This window comes from Sarcophilus harrisii, chromosome 2, assembly GCF_902635505.1.
Source record: "Sarcophilus harrisii chromosome 2, mSarHar1.11, whole genome shotgun sequence".
Taxonomy (NCBI): domain Eukaryota; kingdom Metazoa; phylum Chordata; class Mammalia; order Dasyuromorphia; family Dasyuridae; genus Sarcophilus; species Sarcophilus harrisii.
Genome location: NC_045427.1, coordinates 579841357 through 579865436, shown reverse-complemented (window position 1 = coordinate 579865436; position 24080 = coordinate 579841357). Strand labels below are relative to the sequence as shown.

The 24080-nt window shown below is 37.1% G+C and overlaps 1 protein-coding gene across 11 annotated transcripts in view; it reads left to right on the top strand.

Moving 5' to 3' along the window:
* The first annotated feature begins 4988 nt into the window (after nt 1–4988).
* ATE1 (arginyltransferase 1) overlaps nt 4989–24080 on the top strand; it is a 153349-nt gene continuing 134257 nt past the window's right edge. For 8 of the 11 annotated variants that reach the window (XR_004232495.1, XM_031955965.1, XM_031955971.1 and 5 more), the window contains exons 1-6: nt 4989–5131; nt 11666–11729; nt 13574–13636; nt 18453–18556; nt 19990–20244; nt 22345–22541. Coding sequence is in view for 10 of the 11 variants with exons in the window: in XM_031955965.1 (XP_031811825.1) it covers nt 5026–5131; nt 11666–11729; nt 13574–13636; nt 18453–18556; nt 19990–20244; nt 22345–22541 (789 nt within the window). In the remaining variant the exon portion in view is untranslated. Of the gene's footprint in view, nt 5132–5556; nt 5781–6574; nt 6594–11665; nt 11730–13164; nt 13247–13573; nt 13637–18452; nt 18557–19989; nt 20245–22344; nt 22542–24080 lie in introns of those variants that run through there. The other 3 variants (XM_031955966.1, XM_031955964.1, XM_031955970.1) reach the window with 3 other exon arrangements.

Here is a 24080-nt window from a genome sequence, read left to right as displayed (position 1 = left end):
TAATTCATTTTACTGAATTCTTTTATTTTTCTATATCTGATTTATAAATATTCTTTTTTTGCCTTAGATTTCTGCATTAAACTGGCTAAGATTTTTCTTTGTTTCTAAGTTCTCTCCCTTAGTCGTCTTTCCCTTGGGTACCTTGATAATATCATTTGCTTTTCTTCCTTTTTTCATTTTTCCAATAAACCAACAAGTCCAGAGAGCTTTAGTACATTGTTGTTAGGGGGTCACACCAGGTTTTGAGGCTCTAAAATCATCGTAATTCACCTCAGCCTTCTGGGGACTGTGCTCTGGGTCTGGTCTTTAGCAATATATTAACAAGAATCTCATGTTTAATGAATGCTTTCAATCTGGAAAGAAAAAAGCACTCAGCAATATACATGAAGCAAAGCAGAGAAAAGGAGAGCCAGGTGGTGAATCTGGCCAAATATATGTAGGATTTTACCAGCTAAATGTTCCCAGGAGTTCCAACCTGAATGAAAAGGTAGAGAGGGGCATTTGGGACCTCATAGAAAGAAAATGGCCTCCATAGCCCTCTTCTCTTCTCCTAAGTTTTATCAGTGACTGTTCTCAGCTAAAGTAATCCTACTTAGTTAATATTTAAAAAACCACCTAAAAATCTATTTTTAGCATGACTAGAGACACCAGTTTTAAATTCTAATCTGTTCCCCTTTTTAATTCAATACAATTGAACGTTAAGCTCTGTTGTGTTCCAGTCACAAACCAAAACGCTCTGGACACCCAAGGAGCACTATACCATTCTACAGAGGGTAGATGGGCAGGGGAAAAGAATACAATTGTGTACATAGGTAAGTAAATAGAAGATGCTTTGAGGAGGGGGAGAAATCCAACAGCCGAGGCATCCTATATTTTCTATACTGAGTAACCAAGATTTCCAAAGAAAAATCTTTAATTTTTCCAGATTTAAAATGTTCACAAAACTTCCTTTTCTTCTTTCAAAGGACTGAAAAATTTGTGGCTCTTAAAAAAATTGATAAAATTTTATTACTTTAATACAACTCAGTTTTCTGTGAATTCTCTTTGTAGGAAATAAAAGGCTATGGATTTATTCTTCCAACTTTCCACTGGAAGGTAGGCTGGATCCCTAGACTTTGGTTGTTTCTCCCCACTGGGATTCTAGAGGTATCCTGAATGGTTCAGTTGTCTTTCTAATGGTATTGGCTCAGCTGTCATTTCACCGTACTCTGCTCAGTAGTAATTGCAGTGATTATTTCCTCGATATAATTTACCCATACTAATTGGTATCTCCTCAGGATCACTGACAACCAATTAACATCACTTAATTTTATGAAGGAATATTTACTTTAAAAATATTCCAAGAAATAAAAACTGCCTCCTCTCATTACATACTCTATAAAACCATTTACATTTGAATACTCTCTTCCCTGGACTACCTCAATTCCCTGGAGAGAGTGGGTTCAAATATAAAGTGGTTGCTACTAATATTTTCATTGAATTCACTTTTGAGTGTTGCATAGCAGATAAGTGTTTTCACTTTTGAGTGTTGCATAGCAGGTAAGTGTTTGCTTTTACTTGCTGCACAGTCTTCATCTCTGAGCAGATTCACTACTGGACTGGACCAATTTTGGGTTCACTTTTAGTGCTGCTGGCAAGTTCTATTGGTTATTCCAACTTTTTTAGCTCATTAAGGTAATTCTAACTCCAATCCTCTACCTAAAATGAATTGATATAATAGGGAAAGAAATAATAGAGGTACCATGTATTTCAAGCCACATGCCACTTGGGTAGAGAGAACCCTGACCAAGTGGCCCACAGTAGTTCTTGCTTTGCTCATCCACAGGTAAAGAGAGGCTTGAATAGTGCCTCTCATATGCATGTTCAGTCTTGGCTTTCTGTCTTCATGGAGTAAGCAGGCAATAGTTCCCCTTCTAAAGCTCATGCTGTGAAGTAGAAGGGACCTTTTTTCCAATCTACAAAAGGCATCAACCAAATGGGTTTATTAAATGGGAAGAAAAGGTAAAGTAAATGATTATTAAAAATCTAAATAAAAAAGCAAAAGTATGATGTTCTCTGATTTGTTATTCTCAAATGAAGTATTTCATACAGATACAGAGTTAGAATACTTGCTGGCATTTATGCAATACTTTAAGGATGTGCTTTTATTTGATCCTTAAAACAACAGAGTTAGGACTTCCATGATTTTCATCTTTGCTTTACAGAGGGTAAAATCGAGATTCACAAAAGTTGACTGCTGACTTGTCCATGGGGTCACATAGGTTTTGAATTTAGTTTCCTGCTGATTCTAAATTTAGAACTCTCCACAGTTACAATAGAGTCACATCTTAGGGGGAAAAGGGAGTGTTAGTTTCTAAAGGTGTAAAGTCAAATTTACTTCTGAAATCCCTTAAATAATCCATAAAGGAAACTGCCATACATTTAAACAATTTTGTTGGAAAGGAGTTAGTGTCTCTTTAGAAGAACAGTCCATATGAAAGAATGGATGGGTCTGAGATGGTTGCTATGGAAATAATGAATATAAATATTTTCCAAGATGGGAAAACTAGGTCTACCAAAAACAAGTGCATAACAACTCACTCAGGGAAAAATATTTTTTAAAAAGGTCATCATATCTAAACAATTGGAAGTGATCACAGCTTCACATAATTCTTTTTTTCCTATTTTTATTAAGAAGTTAAAGAAGAACCAAAGATATTGGAGTGGAAGGAAGGTTGATTCTAGCAGACTAGGAATTCTACTCTAGGAAGGTCAATTAAGGATGCCCACTCTACTTAAGTAGAATGAATAGAATGTCTGGATTTTATGAAGAGGAGACTAGAATCACTCACACTATAGGTGATGGTCATATGATGTACTCAGAGACTGAGATCATCTGAGAACTGAGAGGCCAGCAGTTGACCTCTCATCATCTTACCCAATAAAGAATGCAATGATGGATGAAATCCAACATTAAATGTTTTCTTCTATTTTCTCTTAATATATAATTCAACTTGGCAAATTCAGTTTTGGCAATATAGTTCATTCTATGTTTGATATTTTAAAATGTCACATATGAAGTCAATCCACGTCCACTGCTTCTAAATAAACAGTAACATGCCTTACTTTCCTAGGGAAAAAATGTTATTTCAAGACTTGAGTCTGCTCATTCAGTGTCACATCGTGTGCTGTTGCACATTAATTCCATACCTCATATATTCAGGTTTCAAACCTGGTCCCGCATGAGTGTCAAAAGAGGTAGTTTTCAAACAATAAAAATGTAAATCTTGCTACTCATTCAAAAAATAACTGTAATTACTATGCGCAAGGAAGATGCTATGAATCAAGGCTTCTTAAACTTGTTCTATCCTTTTCCGCAAAGACATTTTTACGTGACCAAGAGTATATAAAACTGGTATACAAATCAAACATTCACTGATAATAAAAAATTTCATTACCCCCACATTCAGTTATGAGACCCATATAGGGTCCCAAACCGGTTTAAGAAGCGGGGTTATAGATGATACAAAGACACTGTAGCGCTCTTACCTCTCATCTAAAACAGGAGAATATCAGCATTAAAAATCAGAAATCTCACAATTTGATTTTTTTTATTTGCTTATCCCTTCCCAATATCTATCATAGTCAGAAAACTTGAAGGCAAGAATTACATTTTATTTCATCTTTATGTCTCATTGGGTAGCCTCCAAAGGGGTTTATTGAGTTAAAGGAAATTAAACTGAAGTGAACACAACGTGTCCGTAATGGTGTATACCACCTTCCGGGGAAGTTCCGGATGGGAATGAGTGAAGAGGCAGCCTTTTATCCGGTAGGGCCCGTCATACGCTCTTAAATTCTATTTTAACCAATACAGGATTACACGAGAAAAGGAGAGGTCTGAGACGCTTCAATGCACTTGCAACTTTTCTCGGGACCACCACATAGGGAAAATGTGCGTATTGGCGTTCCCTTTTCAACAAACAGCTGTAACCGAGGAGCCTTTTTCCCTTGACAGTTAGAACTGTAAAAAAGCTCTCCCCGAATAAACGCCCTGCTGTGAAATTTGCCAAAAGATTTCGCGGAACAAACAGTCGGTCTTAGGCAAACCGGGTCCGTGGGAAACGGTGAAAAACAAAAGTGAGAACACGCTTAATAATTATCCCGCGCCCGGAAGGTTCTCCCGATCTCCTCGGCTTCCTCGGCTGCCGGCTAAAGCCTACCTTCCGCAGGTAGGATGCCTGGGTCTCCCCGGATGTCCTCACTTGGCAGATACGGACACCGAGGCCACGTGTGGGCAGGGGCTGCTTTGGAACCCGGAGCTCGCAGCCCCTCGTTGGGCGGGTGGGCGTCCTGCGGGAGCCGGTGGCCGGGCCCTGCGCGACGCTCGGCCCCGGCCCCTTTCCCCGCTTTTTTGCCTAGGAAAGCCTCCCGCGAGAGGGTGCGACTCTGCGGAAGCGCCACAAAGTGAGGGAAAGCAAGCCCAGAAGCAGGCAGGCCTAGCCCCGGCCCCGCCCCCGCTCTGGCCCGGAGCCAGGCCGTCGTTCAGCTGCTTGCTAGGTTCCCGCAGGGGGCGCTGCGGCTCCGAACAGAGTCGCCCCCCGGCGGCGCGGCCGGAGCCGGACCCCGACCGGGCATGGCCTCCGTGGTGGAATACAAAGGGCCCAGGGAGGGTTACCGCTGCGGCTACTGCGACGCCCCGGAAGGGAAAGTGTCCAGCGGTGAGTGTGGCTCAGCTTCCCCCCTCCCCTCTTCCCTTCCCCGGCTTGGGCTCTCTTCCGCGGCCCGTCTCGCACAGCCGGCAGCCTCGCCGTCACTGAAGACGGTCGTTGTTCAAGGGGCGGACTAGAGCCTCGCGTGGCCCTTGCCAAATATGGCGTGAGTGTCGTCACCCCTCCCCGCCCGCCGCGGTCGGCCCCGGCGAGGCTTGTCCCTCGGGAGGACCGGTGGTTTTGCCCGCCTCCCCGCCCCGTCTTCGCCTGCCCCACAGCTCGCCGGCGCGGGGCATTGTGGGGTGTCAGCGGCTGCGGCGGCCGCGGGGCGGGGAAGATGGCCGCGGCTTCCGGAACCTCCCCGACCATCGTGGAATACTTCGAGGGCGAGGACTTCTACCGCTGCGGCTACTGCAAAAACGAGACGGGAAGCCGCTCCAATGGTGAGGGAGCCTAACCGGGCCTGTAAGCCGGGCCGGCTTCCGTGCCGGCCGCAGCGGGAGGGGCCCCGGGGGCGGGCAGGGGGCGGGGAGAGCGAGGCGGCGGGGACAGGCTGCGGAGGGCGGGGGCGGACGCTCGGCTGCCCCCTGCGCGCGGCCTCCGGGGTGCCCCCAAGCTGGCCGGCGCCCCCCGAACCGCCCTCCTCGCCTCGCTGGACCCTGGTCTCCCCACCGAAACTGGGACCTCTTCAGGGCCGCGAATCGGCCTTCGCCCTTTGTAGCCTCAGCGTCTTGCGCACAGTAGGCGCTTAATAAAGGCTTGACTGACGATTGCGGGCGCTCAGAAAGGGAGGAGACCGGCCTCTGGTGACGTCAGTCCCCGGAGGTCAAGTGCTCTATGCTTTATCTTCGTCTTAAAAAAAAAAAGTCGGAGCTGTTTGAGTCTGCTTGAGCCTCCCGCGTCATTTTGGAACATTGCATAAAATCAGAGAATTGAACAAGAACTTCAGGGTTTTTCATATTTAAGGGCTGGGTGTAAACACAGCTGGCTTGTTAATGTGATTCTTGTTGCGGTTGGTCCAGCGGCTGCAATTTATAGAAATGGGCACGCCTGAGGTCACCTGGCAGAGGCAGGATAGAAACGGTTAGAGAGGTAGAGTTAGTTCCACGTTCCTAATTCAGGGTTGTTTGTGTTTTATTGTTTTTTCCCCCTTTCTTCCGCCTTGCTGTTGTACAGCATCGTGCTCATCCATTTTAATAATTTATTTGAAGGACTTCGTTTAGAAGAAAGATTAGATTTCTGCTTGTTGCTAGGATTGGGCAGACTTGAGCAAAATATAAAGAAGGGTTTGACGGACGGACTATGGCCCCAAGAAAGAATAGGGATTTTTTAACTGGCCTTTTTGGGGACCTCCGCTGCGGGACTTCTGAGCCTTGTCCGACGTAGCTGTCCGTGTCCGAGGCCCCAGTCCCGTCCCTTCTCTACGCAGGCGAGGGAGACTAGCTCACCTTCTCCACGGCCGTTCTCTCCATTCCTGGGTAGCGGCCCCTTCACCATAAAGTGCTCATCTTTCAATCAAGAGATTATCTAGGTTGGCACTTTGCTTCCAAAAAGCGTGATCTTTTCTCCTTCCCTTACAATGCCTTACACTTCTTCACTTAATGTATCTTGTTTTATAATTATTGATAGGCCTGTCTTGCATATAAATCAAAAGCTCTGAGATGAATGAGTCTTCTGCCTGTAAGAAGTGGTACATGCACAAGAGAAGACATGCTGAATTAGTCCCCAAGTTGGTAGATAAGGAGTTTCCTTTTATCTGAACTCTTAAAGCAAGCCAAGTGTGTTAAAGGCCTAATGAAAGATACTTGCCTTCAAGGAGCTAAGACTAATAGAAGCAGCAAATGTGCAAACAAAAAGAATATACGGAAAATACTAGGGAAGATCAAGAAAAGCTTCTTGCAGTAGGTGGGTTTTAGCTGAGGACTGAAGGAAGCCTAGAATGCCTTGAGATGGAGATGAGAAGGGAGAATATTCTAGGCATTCTAGCCAGTGAAAACTATTCTATATTAGTGTTGTGGGTGATGGAAAGCAAGGAGACTGTTGTCCTCGGATTGCTGATTATGGGGAAAGGTGTGAGTTTTGAGAAACATAGAAAGATAGGAAGGGACCAGATTAAACACTAAACAAAGGATTGTGCATTAAGTTTATAGAATGGTGGGGAGTGGGGTGACACAATCAGATCTACACTTTAGGAAGATCAGTTTGACAGCTGAGTGGAAGATGAATTGGAATGGGGAGAGACTTATGTCTGGGAGACCAGCCATCAGGCATTCATAGTGTGCAGATGGGAGGTGATGAGGATTTGCCTCAGAGGAGAGAAGGGGGAGTTTATGAGAGTTATTAAAAAGGTAGAAACAATAGGATTTGACAATTGATTGGATATTTGGATGTGAGAGAGTGAGGAATCCACGATATACCTAGGTATCTAGTTGGAGTTACTGGGAGGATGGTGATATCCTCAAGTAATTTAGATTAAGAGAGGATAGAATTAGGGGGGAAAATAACAAGTTCCATTTTGGACGTGTTGAATTTAAGATGCCTACAAGATATTCATTTCAAAATATCCAGTAGACAAGTCAGGGCTGAATAGATACAAGAATCATTTATATGGTGATGATAATTGAATCCATGAGAATTGATGACAACCCCAGCTGAATATAGTATAGAGAAAAGGAGAGGGCCCAGGACTGAGCCTTGGAAGGCATCTATGGTAGTAGTAGATGGGGCGTGGATTCATTCAGCAAATGAGACTGAGGAGTGGTTAGATAGGGAGGAGGAAAACCCAGAGAACACGGTGTCATGAAAACCTCGAGAGAAGAGAAAATGAATGTGATGTTCTAAAACAAAGTTATGCTTTAAATAGAAGTTGAATTGTGTGATCTTTGAATAAAAGTCCTTCCAACACTGAGACTCATAGGCCTAAGACTTGTAAGTATGTGGTCCAAATGGCCTTGGACAGACTATACTCTCTAGGAGCTGAGTTGGGTAAGATGGCATTCGAGATCCCTTTCCTGTTCATAATCTTCCACTTGTAGATCTTTGATCCTGTGACTGGTGTGACTTTTCTGTACAACAAACATTTATTAAGTTGTGACCCATTCACTGAGGCTAAACAGGAAAAATACTTTGCTCCCAAGGAACTTATGTTCTCTTAGGTGAAAATAGCACAAACATACATAACTACGTACAAAACAGAAAGTAATGGAGTGTGGGGAAAGATCAGAAGAGACCTTATGCAGAGGTAGCGTTTGAGTTGAATCTTGTGAAGAGTACTAGGGATTCTTGGAGAGAGAAGTGAGGAAGAAGTTCATTTCCATCACCTAATAAGCACTAAGTGCTTAGTCTGTACCAGGCACATTAGATACTGGGGAGACATAGTGAAGAGTTTCTTCCTTCAAGGAAATGCAGTGGGTTCAGAATGTTGGAAAACAAATATATATATGGGAGAAATGCAGAGCTATTTAGGCCCTGGAGTAGATCAAGAAAAACCTAAACCTCTCGAAAGAGATTTTTGGGCCTTGAAGGAATCTAAGGGGATGCCAGAGTGGAGTTGAGGCAGAATCTTCCAAGATGGAGGACACCTGGTTGCAAAGGCATGGAGAAAGGAGGGGGATTGTTGTCAAAGAAAGTAGACCAATTTGGTGAAATTGGAAGTTAAGGCTGACTATATAGTGTGTAATCATCATGAAAAGGCAAGATGCAGCCAGCTTATGCAGATGCCAAGATGTATTTGTATTTTATCTGCAGGATAGTGTGAATTCTCTGATGTTTCTTCAGCAAGGCCACAGTGAAGAGGCTATACTTTAATAATGTCTGTTAGGAGCTGAATTGGAGAAGGGAATCTGACTGCAGACCTGCTAATGGGAAGGCTGTTGCATGACCTGGGCAAGAAGTGATGAGGGCCTGTCCAGGTGTGAGCAGAAAGATGTGAAGAGACACAAGCCACTTGTGCAAGGGTCCAGTGACAGGAAATGCAACAGTTAGGAGAAAAACAGAGAGGCCTTTGTGGTAGTAATGGAGGGGAAAGGTAGCTGGAGACAAGATTTTGGACTTAAATACCTAGTTGAACAGTTAGTATTTTATCCCTAGAGAAAAATGGGAACTCTTACTGTGTGTCTCCCTCTGCCACTAATCTGAACACCATAGCTATAAAGGAACTTAGCCATCTGTCCTAATGTTTTCCTTTTACAGGTGTGGAAACTGAGGCTTATAGAGGTTATACTTGTACACTTACTGAAAATTACAGAGTCAAGGTTAACTTGGATCCTTTGACTATTCCTGTCTTTTTTTTTTTTTTTTCCCCAATGCATAATACTCAATACTTTACCTTAAGCATGTCTTCTTACCAGGATTTTATATTATATTTTTGAACCACTGACTGAATCAATCTTTATAAAAGTGATTTTGTTTATTATTTGACTTTTAAAAATCTTTCATTTACTTTCCATTGCTTGCATGAAGTCCAAATTTTTTAACTATCTTCTGTAAATTATAACTGAAGTCTTAGTTTATATTGTGTTAGTTACTATTCTTACTTATCTTTACTTCTAATCCTATACTTCTAGTCCTATAGGCTGGTAGTAGTAGAGCAAAATGCATTACACTTTCTGCTGTCTCCACTGTATACTTGAGCTGTTTTGTTAGTATCTCACTTATATGTTGTCCTTCCCTTTCTGTCCTGCTGTAAAAATGAATGATGCTTTCTTCGGTACTTTCTCACCTTAGAAGACCATTGATATTTTTGGTTAACTACCACATGCAGTCTTTTGATTCATATCTATTCTAATCATTCAGATAGTATATTACTCCTATTTCTGTCTGTAGTGGAGGATCTGTTTATTTGAATTGGAACTTTGTATTTGACCCTAGATCCCACGATCCCACTCTTCTTGAACAGGTTGTTCTTCTTTTCATTGAAATTTGGTGAAACATAAAGGTGGAAAACTTCTGAATACAGCATTTTATTATTAGTAGTATTATTTGGCATACTTTGTCATCAGAAGAAATTAGATCAAGTTCTGCTTTAAATGTGTGGTATAACAATGTAGATACTGTTTCATATCCCAGGTACTGGTGGATGACAGGCTAGGAGAAGCATTCCCTGAACGTTTAGCCTACTTTGAAATCTTTGAAAATTTGATTATTAATTGTGGAGACCTCTCTCTGAGGCAGTCTTGAGAGAGCCCACATGGTGAATCACTAGGAGGAAATACTGTGATATGAGTCAGATGGTAACTTGGAATACAGAATCCTGTGGCATATTTCAAGAAGACAAAGATTGTCATAAAGATGGTGATGTTCTCTTGTGAAGGTGACATATGTTTCTGCTGTAAATAAGTTCCCCTTTAATACTGTGGTTCAAGAGATACTGCTCATGGTTGTAGAAGCCTCTTGCAAAATTTCCTTTTCCATTGGTACTTAGTGCATTCCATCTTGGGTATTGTGCCTATATTATTATGGCAGAAAAATGATGTGCAAAATGCTCAACTAACTGTTAGGGATGTAAATAGAAAGGTGTGAGCTCCTTTGCTTAAAGAATCCCAGGATATTAGGGGAAGATAATGTGGAGAAGAGAATTCAGCTTTGTAATGGATGGAGAAGACTGGAATCTTGGAGATGTAGAAGTGGAGCAATTGGCCAGGCTCAGTGGCAAGTGTTTTAGCGTACTGTGGCAGAGTGTCAGGGAAGAAGATAGGACCCAGAAGACTCTAGGACACAGTGGCAAGGCAAATAAGTTCTAAATGTTCTTCTTCCTGGAAGAATTGACTTCCTGCTTAAAATGATATGAATAGTCATGCTACTTTTAAAGTTCATAGAGGAACTAGTAGTGGACTCTTACTATTTCATAGTAAAGAAACCTGCCCTTTGTTCTTGGAAGTAGGGAATGGGCTGTGGATTACATTCCCCAGGAATAGATTGTGGAAAATCAATGGAGGGAAGTCTGGACAGAGAGAAGGTAGAAAAAGAATTGGTAAGAAAGTTGTGGACATGGGACATGTGGCACTTGTAGCATTTATTCTGGCCAGATTAGCTAATGCCCCAATGGATTCTATGTCATCTGGAGTAAGTTAGTGGGGAGCAAGGAAAAAGGATTTTCCCTGATGGCTGTCAAAGCTAAGGGGAAGAAGTATAAAAGAGAAAAGGGGGTACTTCTGTATGTCAAAAATTAGTCGTTTGGGGGAAATCTATTTGGCTTATTGACTTCCCTTGTGTGGCCTCTATGCTAGGTGGTATTGGGGCATTCTTATACATTGTAGACAAGCTTCTGGGATGATATAAACTAGAGGTCCCAAGGTAGTGAGAAGACTGCCACAGTGCCATTGACTATTCTTTTTTGTTTGTTTGCAAGGCAATTGGGTTAAGTGACTTGGCCAGGGTCACACAGCTAGGAAGTGTTAAGTGTCTGAGGTTGTTTGAACTCAGGCCCTCCTGACTCCAGAGCTAGTGTTGTATCCATTACCCCATTTAGCTTTCTCCCACTGACTGTCCTTTTGGTACACCTGTGTAAAGGTTGTGGCACCTTGACTAGACATACCTAACACATACCATGGGTGAATAATAATAGTTTGTTAGCCAAAGTGTTTCTCGTTCAGATATGGGAACAACCCAGACATTTTTAGAAAATGAAAGAGAATCAGATCAGTTACCTTTTTTGCAAGATGAGTCAGAGATAAATCCTTGATGAAACAAGCTCTTTAAGGGGGCTGTGTTTTTGTCTTTGTATCTGTAACTTCTAACACTACGTATGGCACATTAGTACATGTTGTTTTGTTCTTTGTATGAAGTAATAGTATAAGGGTTAATACTAATAAGCAAAGTTCTTGGATAAACTGTAATTCCCAGGATTAATCATTGGTATTTTGCTATTGATAATTGTTTAAAAATTATGCATTTTATTTTTTATATAGTTTATACTTTAGAAAAGCCTAATTTGTTGAAATTCATTACTAACTTTGCCATTTATTTGTTGATAACAGGCATGTGGGCACATTCAATGACAGTTCAGGATTATCAAGATCTTATAGACCGTGGATGGCGAAGGTAAAACCACCTAACACAGATATTTTCTAGCTTTGTGGTTGTTTGTTTGTTTGTTTTATAGAATTTATACATTTACGTTGCTGCAGAGATTAACTTTCCTAGCATCTGATTGTAGTGTCTAATCTTGATCAGTTTCAAAGAACACATGCCTCATTAGATCATGGAGGGAGGGTCGAGAGACAGATTGAGATATTGTTCAGAATGTCTCAAATATGTTGATTAGAATTGCTTTTTATTTAGCAATTCAGTTCAGTGGGAGTGATCTTGATCTTTTAGAAATTTGTAGTGTAAAAAACAAGTCATCAATAAGACTTTAAAATCAGAATCGGAACTAGACATATGACTTTAGTAGTATAGGAAACTCTTAGATAAGGAAAGTCCAGTGTGAATTGACTCCTTCTTTGTAACATAGAATAAATCTTATATAATTAGTAGAACACTGAGAGATTGAGTGGACTTGCTTAGAGTTATAAAGAACAAGGCATATTATAGGTGGAACTTGAAACTAGATCTTCCTCTTTTCAGAGGTTATCCATTATATTTTGTGGTTTTTCCAAATTGTATTTTAAGCCTTTTTGGCATTGTATTTAAGTAAATAAATATATTTTGATTCTGGATCTCTAAGGGGTAGAATACTAAACTTGTTATCTGGAATACCTGTGTCATCATATCTTGCCTAGCTATATAGTAAGTGTATGCTCTTATTTTGGTACCTATCTCTTAGGGACAGTGTAAGGATCAAATGAGACAAAGTGTAAATGCACTTTAAAATATAAGACGTTGTTGCTATTATTACTACTATTTTTTTAAGCTTAAAATTCTTACAGTTGTGAATATCTTTTAAGTTCTCATCTTAGCTGCAAATTGTACTGAATCTTATTTAGCTAGACTTAGTCAATAAAGTAATCCTACTATAACTTCATACTAATGTACACTTTTATATAAAATGATTAAACTTTGGAATGCCTTCATTTCAGTTTAATTTAGCCATTAGAAAGGCTTGGTTATAATACTTTCTTGTCAGTCTCTTTGAGGATATCATTTTAATAGTCCTCTGGCTTTTTTTTATTTTTAATTTTATATATTTCAAAAACTTTTCAGCAGTATGTATACTTTCTTCACCATTGTGGATTTTAACCACTCCACATCTTAGCACACAATTTTCATGTGTGAACTAAATTCTAGTAATAAAAATAAGTCCTTTTGAACTTAAACAAGTTGAGCCTTGGACAGCAGCAGGTATTCTGTTGGTAAACACTCCCATCTCCCTTTTCAGACTAAAGTTTAACTCCCAGGATCTTGTCCACACTGTGAGGAGGCATCTTAGTTGAACTTGAGAGATTTTTTTACATAATAGTATTCAGTATTCATAAAAATATTCAAATTTAGTTTGTCATTGAATTTAGTCTTAAGTGATTTTTTTTTGTGAATAAAGATATTAGATAGAGAGACCAGCTAGAATCTTGGAGACCTGTATCAATTACAACTTCTGACATCTATTGCGTGTTTTACAATAGGTAAGTCACTTAATCTTTCAGAACCCTGAGAAGTTATTAATCTGCATGATAGAGGGAAGTCCCTACAACAATGAAGACTTGAACCTATATAATGTCAATAGCTATTGGAGACTGTGGAGTGCTCTTTTGGTGTTGGTACTATTATTATATCCTTTTATATTGAAAAGTTTAGAAGAGAAGAAATATTTTTGATTTATACCTTTGTCAAGAGATGCCTTTTTTATACTAGTAATTGTGTTTTTCCTTTTGAGAAATATTTTATTTTTAGTCTTCTGTGTGTACAGAAAAAATGTCTGAGAAATTAACAAGAATGTTTTATTATTTTAGAAGTGGGAAGTATGTATACAAACCTGTTATGAATCAAACATGTTGTCCTCAGTACACAATAAGGTAAGAATTTTTTAATTACAAATGCTCTTTGAAGCACAGTAATGATAGAAATAGTCAAACCCTGGTATGAATGAGCCCTATCACAAATATCTTTGCCTTGTATATACCTAGTTTTGTTGTTTGTTTGTTTGTTTTGGGAGTGGGTGGGGGGGTGGTTTGCAGGTTGTCTTCTCCCAAACCCAAGAAATTTGAGTTTCTTGAGAGCAGGGAATATTTTTTCATTTCTCTATATTTCCAGCATTTTGTACAGTGACTGCCACTTAGTTTACAAAGTCTGTTGATTGATTGATGGACTGACTAGAGTTACAAGTAGAAGCTCATTATAATATTGAGAATTTTACTTAATAATGCTTTGTCTTGTATATTAGCATATATCAAAGTATCACTGAATTTCATAATTGAAAAGGACCTCAATGGTCTTTTAGTCCAATCCAGAAGTAATCTCTATTATAATATAATAAGTGATCATCCTACTGTTTAAATACTCCAACTTGGGGCAATTTCCTGCCTCCTTTTTGTTTTTGCACAACTTTCCTTGTTATAAGCTTTTCTGGACATCAAGCTTCAAAATACCTCTTTGCATGTTCCACTTCTACTTGTGCCAGCTTTGGACAAATAGAGCAACTTTTCATGTGGTTAGTCATGGTGTGTCAAAAATCATGTTGGTTACTAGAGAAGAAAAATACCAAAAAATGTCTCTCTCTTCTGGGACCTTCATTCTACTGGGGGAAAAGTACATATATACAGATAAGTGTTAAACAACATTTATATGGAGAATAAGTACAGAATAATTTCAATTGAGAGAGAAGAGCACTAAAAACTGGGAGATTAAGAAAAGCTTGCTGTAGGAAGTGGGTAGTACCTGAACTGTGTGCCTTTAGAAAAAATTTTTTTAAGTTTTCTTTTTTTAAAATTCTGAATCATAGAATGAGGTTCTGTATACGTAATTGAACAGAAGAAGAGAAATATACTAAACTGCATATCTTTTATATACATCTTGTTTTCTTTTAAGTAAATAATAAATTCAACATGTAACTTTCCATCTATGTTGATTTTCTGTGGTTCCTGCTGGTCTTTCTTCTGTTCTTTTCTGTGCTTTTGGAAAAAAATATTTCAGTGGCTCACTTTTCTTTCTTTTCTACTTTATTTTTCTGGCAACCAAGCCTAACCACCCCATATTGGCTATGTCAGAAAATACATGTCTTTTGAATCTTGAGACTGTTAGCTCTCAATTAGGTGTGATGGGTGTTCATCATTAGCTTTTTGGGATCCTGATTCATCATTGATCGATCATAGTTCTTTAGTAAAAAAACTAATTTTATGCAACATCAACTCATTCTTACCAGGTGTTTTTGAAACCATCCCCCCCTTTTTTTTTTAATAGTTCAATGATATTCCATTGCATTTCATAATTCATAATTTGTTTAGCCATTATTCAGTTGATGGGTATCTCCTAGCTTCTAATTCTTTGCTATTACAAGAAGATTGAGCTATTCTTTGAAGGAAGTAAGGAATTCTACTAGGAAGAATTGTACAGCTATATTTCTAAAATTGTAGCCATTTTAGAGCCAATTTAATAGAAACATTGCTGGTTTAATATGGATATAGGAAGTAGAATTTTAATATAATTTAAGGTATTTTGTATTATCTCCAGTGTTAACATTTGTTTTCTTTCTTTTTTCTACAAAAGCCAAGTTGTAAAAGACAATATAGATATCCCTCCCCAAAAAAACCCTCAAGAAAAGTAAAATTTTAAAAAAAATGTGCTTTAATCTGTATTCAGATACCATTAGTTCTTTTTCTGTGGATGGATAGGATTTTTCATCGTAAGTTCTTCAGAGTTGTCTTGGATCATTCTTTGCTGAGAATAGCTGAGTCATTCATAGATCAATATTGCTGTTATTTTGTATGTAGTACATTTCACTTTGCATCAGCTCATGGAAGTCTTTCCAGGTTTTACTGAGAACATTTGCTCATAATTTCATATAGCTCAATAATATTATATCATAATCATATACCATAATCTGTTTAGCCATTCCTCAATTGATGGGCATCCCCTCAATTTCCAATTCTTTGTCTCCTAGGAAAGAGCTGTTATAAATATTTTTGACTATATAGGTCCTTTCCCTTTTTGGGGATACATACTGAGTAGTGGAATTGCTTAGGTCAAAAGGTATTTACAACATTTGTTTTCTTAGTGAAATATATGGACCTCTATTCAGATTTTTTCTTCTAATAGTAAATTAAATCAAAACCTGTTAAAATCATTTATAGTGAAACAAATTTTCACATTGGCCATATCTAAAAAAAAAAAAAATGTCTCTTTGTGTGCACTCTTAGTTTGTTACCTCTCTGTCAAAAGGTGATCAACATGAATCCTTAGGAATTTTGGTTAGTTTTCTTTTCTCTTTGAAAAATTTTGTTTTAATTGCCTAAGTTCTGTCTTTTTACCTTCTCCCTTCTTCCTCCCTTAAGAACACAACAAAAACAAATGCTGTTAACAGAGTCAATTAAAATAAATTCCCAGATTGGTCACAGTCTAAAAATATTTGTTTCATTCTGCATTCTGAGTTTTTTACCTCTCTATCAAGAAGTAGACAGCATATTTCATAATCAGTCCTCTGCAATCCTGGTTATTCACTTACACTGAAAGAAGTTCTGCACATTAGTATTCCATCTCATTTATATATCATACATGTTTGTGTATTCTCAAAATTTATGAGCATCCCTTTGGATTCCCATTCTTTGCCACCTCAAAAAAAAAAAAAAAAAAAAAGCCATAAATGTGTTTGCATCTCCTTAGAACTTGTTTTGTATAGGATTCTTTCCTTTCTTAATTTACCTTCCCTCTGACTCCTTCCTTTCCCCTGTCTCCCTCTTAGTACTCTGTTGAGTGTAATGCTTCTTTGTATCCAAATGTGTTTGCATATGTTGGATGTGTGTGTGTGTGTTTTGCTTTCTTTTGATCAGTTCAGATGAAAGTGAAGTTCAGTTGTCAGCTGTTACTATATATATATCTATGTGTGACTCAGACTGTATGAGGTATTTTTCCTAACTTTCTTTTGTCTTCCCTACATTACACTCTTCTTTTCCTCTCTTTCCATTCTTTGATTAAAATCATCCAGACATAACAGGATCATTCCCAGGCCTTGTTAATAGGACTCTCTATAGCACCCTGGTGATGATACAGATCAGGGGTTATACATACATTCTCTCTGCAAATTTGAATGTAAGTAGGTTATCCTTTTGTAGGTTTTTTTTTTTAATCATTGTTCATTTCTGTTTACCTTTTTGTGTGCTTCTTCATATTTGTTTGAACTTTTTCTCTATAGCTCTGGTCTTTTAAATAGCAATGCTTGGAAATCCTCTTGTAGCATTATACAGAGTTTTGCTGGATAATTTGGTCTTGGCTATAAATTTATATTCTTTGCCTTCTGGAATATCATATTTCAAGTTCTCTTCTATATCGTGTTGATTGCTGAAATGTAATTCAAAAGATCAAAAACTGACTGTGGTTCTTTAGTACTTAAATGTTTTCTCTCTCTCTTCTTTACAATTGTTTTCCTTGATCTGGAACTCTGGATTTCCTGGAGGTTTCCATTTTGGGTTCTAAGAGATCTTGGTAATTTTATGATTTCTTTATGTTATCTAGGCTCTTTTTCTGGTCATGATGGTTAGATAGTCCAGTGATTCTTAAAGTTTCTCTTGTCTATTTGTTTTCTAGGTCACCTGTTTTTTTCATGAGGTCCTTTACATTTCCACCTATTTTTTTCAGTCTTTTGACTTTGTTTTAATATTTCTTGACCTCCTGGAGTTATTGGCTTCTTTTGGTCCATTTCAATTTTCAGGGGCTTTGTTTTGTAGTTTTGTATCTTTTTGTGCTAAACTCTTAATTCCCTTTTTATTGCTTTCTTTAATGGCTCTCATTTTTTTCCAGTTTATTCCATAATTGTTCTCATTCCATATATAAAAAAATATAACTCTTTTCTTCAAATTTTGATTTATCTTTTCTAAGAATTCTAGTTGAATTTGTGGCTAGCCTGTCATTTTCTGTGAAGCATTGCTTGTAGATGTTTTCATATTGTTCTCTTTGTGTTTGTTTCTTGAGCATTCCTGCCACCATAATAGCTCATTATGGGGGAGTTTTTATAGATTTTCTCATTTTTCAAGTATACTTTGTGACTTTGGACTTGGTGTTAGAAGTGGGCTCTAAATGCTAGAGGGAAAGTCTGGGCAGGGCTAATTGCTGTTTTCTTCAGAGTATTGGATGTGTGTTAATCTAAGGTTCTAGAATAATCTAGGGACTTGCAAGCTTTCATTATTCCCCTAGTGTGAGCTTGAGGTATTAAACCAATTATTTTCTAAGGAAAGATTGTTTTAATCAGTAACTTATAAAAACTCTTTGCTAATCATTATGCTAATTTTTTATGTTAAAAAAAGTTAAATTATTGTAGAATGCAATTTATCTTATCAAAGAAGTGTTAAATTAGGAAACTTACTTTTCATTTAACATGTGTAATGACAGTTTCTAAAATTGTTATAATTTTAAGTTTAGCTTTGTAGAATAGTGCCCTAATTTTTAACAAATTCCATTTACTAATTTAAGTAAACCCTTATTGTTTACATGAGGAGATATTTACAAATTATATAAAAAAGTAAGATTCGTTATATTGTAGAATTTCAATAACATTAGATATCTTCATAAGTATTCTGAAGCATTTAATTGGCCAGATGATTTATTTAGGCACTATCTAGAACAAATTGTATTTGTTTGGAATTTAAATGAAATTTTAAAAATCTTAACTTGCTTTCTTAGATGCCGACCTTTACATTTCCAGCCATCAAAATCTCATAAGAAAGTTTTAAAGAAAATGTTCAAGTTTTTGTCTAAAGGAGAATTTTCCAAAGGAAATAATGAAGGTAAGATTGAATATGTTTCTAAAAAAGTTTAAAAAAAAAAAAAACTCCCAAACTATAATTTATTCTTCCTAAGGATATTTAGGTGATCTTAGTTATTTTGAGTGATGGGTGAAGAAAAATATAATTATTTTTTTTATACTGAGACACAAATAAATGATTTTGTTTGATTCATGTCTGTGAAAACTGGTGTCCTAGCTTCTGTGTAGGGTTTTCCCTTTGGTTATGTTTAGATTTCTCATATTCTTTTAAAATAATAATATCCTCCATATTCTACAGGTTCACTGGGTTTATTCTTCTGACTCCATTTTTGTTTGTTTCTGATTTTGCTTTTATTTTTACCAGCATTTATTATTTTTCTCTCCTGCTGCATCTATTGAAAAATTAAGAAAAAAAAAACTCATATCGATATTCATAGGCTAGTGAAATAAATTTCCATATTGGTCATGTTCAAAAATGAATGTCTCATTCTGCATTTTTAAACTTATCACCTCTCATGAAGAAAGTAAGTGGCATGGTTTGACTTCACTTCCTCTTAGTTTATTATTGTATTGATTAAATTTTAAAAATCTTGCAGAGTTTTTATTTATAATCTTATTGCCATTATATAAATTGGTCTAGTTCTGCTCACTTCATGCTGTTAGTTCATAAAGGTTTTCTCAGTTTTCTTTCCAGCTTTAAAATGTCATTAATGTTTTATTTATCGTAGACATTACAGAGTGCAAAGAGATTTAGAACCACTATTAGAATTATGGTCCAACTACAACAGGGGTAAAAATAGGTTTCTTTGGTCAGCCATCATTTAAAAATTTTTTGTTAAACATCATGTATAATATGATTTCCATGAGAAAAATGCATTCTAAATTCTAAAGAAATGATTTCAAATGTTCTTTTTGTAATGCATGATATTTTTTAAAGCTGATTGTTTTCTTTGATTATGTAATGGTCAGAATGTTGGGTTGGGATACAGGATCTCTGGTTTCAGGGTAGTTTTGTTTGGGGAAATCATTTCTTTTTTGAGATTAGCTTCTTCATTTATAAAAGAAAGGAGATTGAATTAAATGATCTTTAAGGTTCTTTCAAGCTCTAACATTTTAAGATTAAAAATTTTTTTGTTTTTGTTTTTTAATCTTTTCCATACCAGCTGCTCCTTGGACAACCCCAATTTAATTCTTAGGATCAAGCAAGGATAGCAGCAACCTCTTCTTTGGTCTCTCTGCTTATAATTTCTCAACCTGTGCAATCTGTTCTCTAGAAGTTGCCCCAGTGTTTAGAAACTGTTTAGAAAAGTTTAGAAGCTGTCATTATGTTGAGTGGTCTTAAAAATAATTAATTTGTATATGATGTATTCACATGTTTTTTTCCTATGTTTGGATTTCTTCAAGTACTGATTTACAGTTTCCCACCCTTATTCCCCCTCTTCCCCTAATTTGTAGAAGAACCCATGGATTCTCAAATGGATGATGCTGGTATGCATGATTTTACTCTGAAAAGCAAGTTGGACATAAAGTCTGACCAGAGACCCTTCAGTGAAGATTGTCATGAAATAAAAGAGAGCAAAATGAAGGAGAAAGAAGATTTAGAACCTAAGGAAACTAAAATGTTAAATCAGGCACATGCTAAACAAGAGAAACTGGGGTCTGGCGAGCCATCAAGTTCTGTTAAAGTTGTTCCCTCAACTCCCAAACCAGGTACAGAAGATTGGACTCATGCCATGTTGAAAGAATGTTTTTCTTTTTCCTGTGGTCACTGTGGGCATTGGACAATAACTTAAGCTAGTTGTTTAATTACTTTTGTATTCGATATTCTTTTGTATAAGATAAAACATTCAATATATGGATTTGATATATTGTTGATCAAAATGTTATCTCCTCATTCCTTGTTTTGAATAAAAACCAAAATTAAGTTTCCTTTAAGCAACCATTGGGTAACCGTTAATTAAATAACTATTAATTCCTTTTCCACACCAGTTGCTGCCTGGACAACCTCAACTTAATCTCTGGATGAAGGTTCAGATTATAATCTTTTGTTTGATCTCCCTGTTTTTATTCTCTCACCTATCTTGTCTGTCCTCCAGAGGTTGCCCTGCCTTCCTAAAGCAGTCTGATTGTGCCTCTTATCTTTTTAAGAAATCCCAGTGGTTCCCTTTTGCCTTTAAGATAAAATTTAAATTCCTTAACTTGGTATTCCCGTCTAAATTCCAGACTAGCTTTCTGAATTTATTTCACAGATTTCTCATTCATGAATTTTAAATTCTAGTCAAACTGATGTTCTTGACATTAGCTCCACTTCTACCTCTCATTTTTGTGCCTTTGCATAGGTTATCATATATCTCTAGAATATAGTTGTTATCTCTTCCTCTTGGAACCCTTCCCTTTCTTCCTGATTCTCCTAGTTGTTCTGTGTGAGTGTTGTATGTGCACAGTATGATGTAGCTCTCTGAGATCAGGAGAAATTAAAAAAAAAATGTATAGAAATTAATAGAGTGTTCTGTGTATGATAGATAATTTTAAATGCTTGATAAACTGAATTGAAATGTAGAACTCTAGACATGTAAGAAAATTGTGAGCTGTTGTCTCCTCAGATAATTGGGTGTATTTTACTACTCCTTAAGAGTATCCCAAATCTCTTTCTGTTAAGTAGGCGTGGAAGTTGGTGTTTGATGGCCAGAGAAAAAGTCTGATTCTAGTCCATAGCATTTGTTTTCAGGGACATAAAGATTTTAATGTCCTCCCTACAATTTAATTTGTAAAACTTCCATAGTACAAAATTTGAGGTGTTTAATTTACATTTCTTTATACTCTAACCCTAAATGTGTATTTTCATGACATGACCTCCCTGATGTGTCATGGTCCTTTATAGAATGAAGGACAGACTACAAGAACAAGACTAATCTAGAAGCATTTTCTGAAGTAACTTTTTTCCCAATTGTGATGATATGTCATATAATCATTTGACATATGGCCTAAGGGTCTAAGTTTGTTCTAAGTTCTATTTATGTGTGATTCCTGCTAATGCTTGAGCCAAGGATTCAATATTATTTGGAAACTATTAACTCTTTTCCCCAAGAAGATTGGATGTCCCTTGAGTCATCACTATTTTAGCTGCTCCAGGACAATATGGTTTTTTCTTTCCTGAGTTACGTAGTTCCCTGGAGGGACTTCAGGGGTCATGTTAGGCCTTCTTTTAAAGAACAACAAAGCATTTTATTGATACCCTTTTCTTTCTCAAGGGTTAGAATCTATTTTAAAATTTAAAAATCTTTAATTTTTCTGTGAAAAATTCAGTATCTCCCCCTTAGCAGACAAGTAAATTTTCTAGGATAGTCAATCAACCTAAGTACCATACAAATACTAAGAACCAAACAAATTGGGACTAGATTCAGAAGTCATCCTCACTAGGTCTACTTTGTTTTTAACTGAGAGCCTAGACAAGATGACTTCAACAGCTGGACTGTGAGCTGAGACACTCTTTCTAGTTTACACATGAAAAAACAGGTTTCCGGAGGTTGAATAACTAACATCCTTAGTTTTCATGGTAGTCAGTAAAGTGAGGTTTGAATCTACATCGTTCTGATTCCCAAGTCCTGTGTTGTGTATGCCACTGTTGAGCTACATATCTTCAGTGAATTCCAGTGATGGAGTAGTTCAGCAAATGGCAATCCACTTGTATTACAAGTATCCATTTCAGTTTGGCAATCTCTGACTTTGGTATAACTTGAAGAATTATTGTGTTTGTGAAAAGTATTTTTTTCTTAGAGAAAATCTTAATATATATCTTGGTCATTTTAGGCAAAGGAGCTGATTTGAGTAAACCTCCATGTCGAAAAGCGAAGGACATACGGAAAGAAAGGAAAAGGCAGAAACTCATTCTTAAGAGTCAAACAGATCAAGTTCAGCATGAAGAAAAACCTAAATTAAATCAGCCTAAATCCATTGAAGATTTCATTTTTGACACCTTACCTGACAAGTCTGCACATCAGTTAGAGGTATTCTGTCACATAATCTTTTATTCAACTTTTAGTTAAAATGGGAAAATTTAAACTATATTGTTTGAATAAGAAGGAAGTAAATAATGCGAATTGGTATGGCATGAATTTTAAATTTTCCAAATTTAAAGGTTTAATTTCTATTTTGGAATGCTATTATTTATTTATTTTTGAAAAACCTTATCAACCCAGAGCTTTAGATTGTATAAGTACCTTTGAGATAGAAATAGTTATAAAAATAAAATGTTTCACAGTAGATGGCGCTCTGACTCTTTGGTATAACATTTCCATTTAGTTGCAATCAAAAGCAGAAAAAATAAATATTAAAATTGGCTTTTGATTATGAATTTGAATTAGGCGTGTGTGTGTATGTGTATAAATTACACATAATTCCTACAATTTTCACACTGAGTCAGACTGTGTTCACCCAGACAAAGATCCTCAGATTGCCAGTACCAAGGGATTTTTACCTCAGAAGTTTAGGAATAAATTCCAAAATGTAGATAATTTTTCCCATTATGAGTCAATTATTAATTAAATCTTTCTTGAACCTGATACATAATAGACATTTAATATTTCCATTTCTAGTGCTACATATTGGAGTATAGTGTTATATACACAGCATGATAAAAAAAAAAAAAAAACCAGTAATGAAAAAATTAAAAAAGTAAAACAGCTTTTCTTCATCCCTCTAGTCAAAAGACTTGAAAGTCATACACATTCCCCCTCCCCTCCCAAAAAACCCCTGTAATTATAAACTTTCTGATTGAGCCCTCTCTTTCCCCGAAGACATAATTTGGGATTTATAAAACTCATTCTGTGTTTATGTAGACTAACTTCATTTTGGAGACATTCTTCAAAATCTCTCTTTGGCTCATTAACTCCTACCCAGAATCTCTGTATCTGTATGTGTTACACACACACACACACACACACACATTCTCTCTCTCTCTCTCTCTCTCTCTCTCTCTCTCTCTCTCTCTCTCTCAGCTTTCACATATATACTTAGGCTAACCATATGTGTCATTTAAGATAAGGTTTGTTTCACCTGAGAGAAAATCTAAAAAAAACACAGGATCCCTTATTTTATTCCAGATGCAGTCAAGACAGTTTTCTTTGTTTCTCTGATTTGTTCCAACTCCCCTTGGAACTGTGCCTTTTTCAAGACTTAAATTATTACCTTAAGATTGAGATTTCTCTCATAAAAGGAAAGGAACTAGGTATTGCTAAAGAGTGGTTCTCTTTTCTTGGTCAGCTCTCCAGACTTATAATATCCCATGAAACTTGGGAGTCTCCTAATTTGGGGAAAAAGCTGAGGTGCTAGAAAATTAATCCCTTGCCACAGATTTGTACAGTTCTTATGTTCTACAGTAGTAGGAGGAGCAGGGTCTAAGTTTGTTCTACATTGTGTCCTCTGCTCATGTGTGATTCCTGCTAGTGCTTGAGCCAAGAATTCAATGTTATTTGGAAACTATTAATTTTTTTGCCCAAGATGATTGGATGTCTCTTGAGTTATCACTGTTCTAGCTCCTCCAGGAC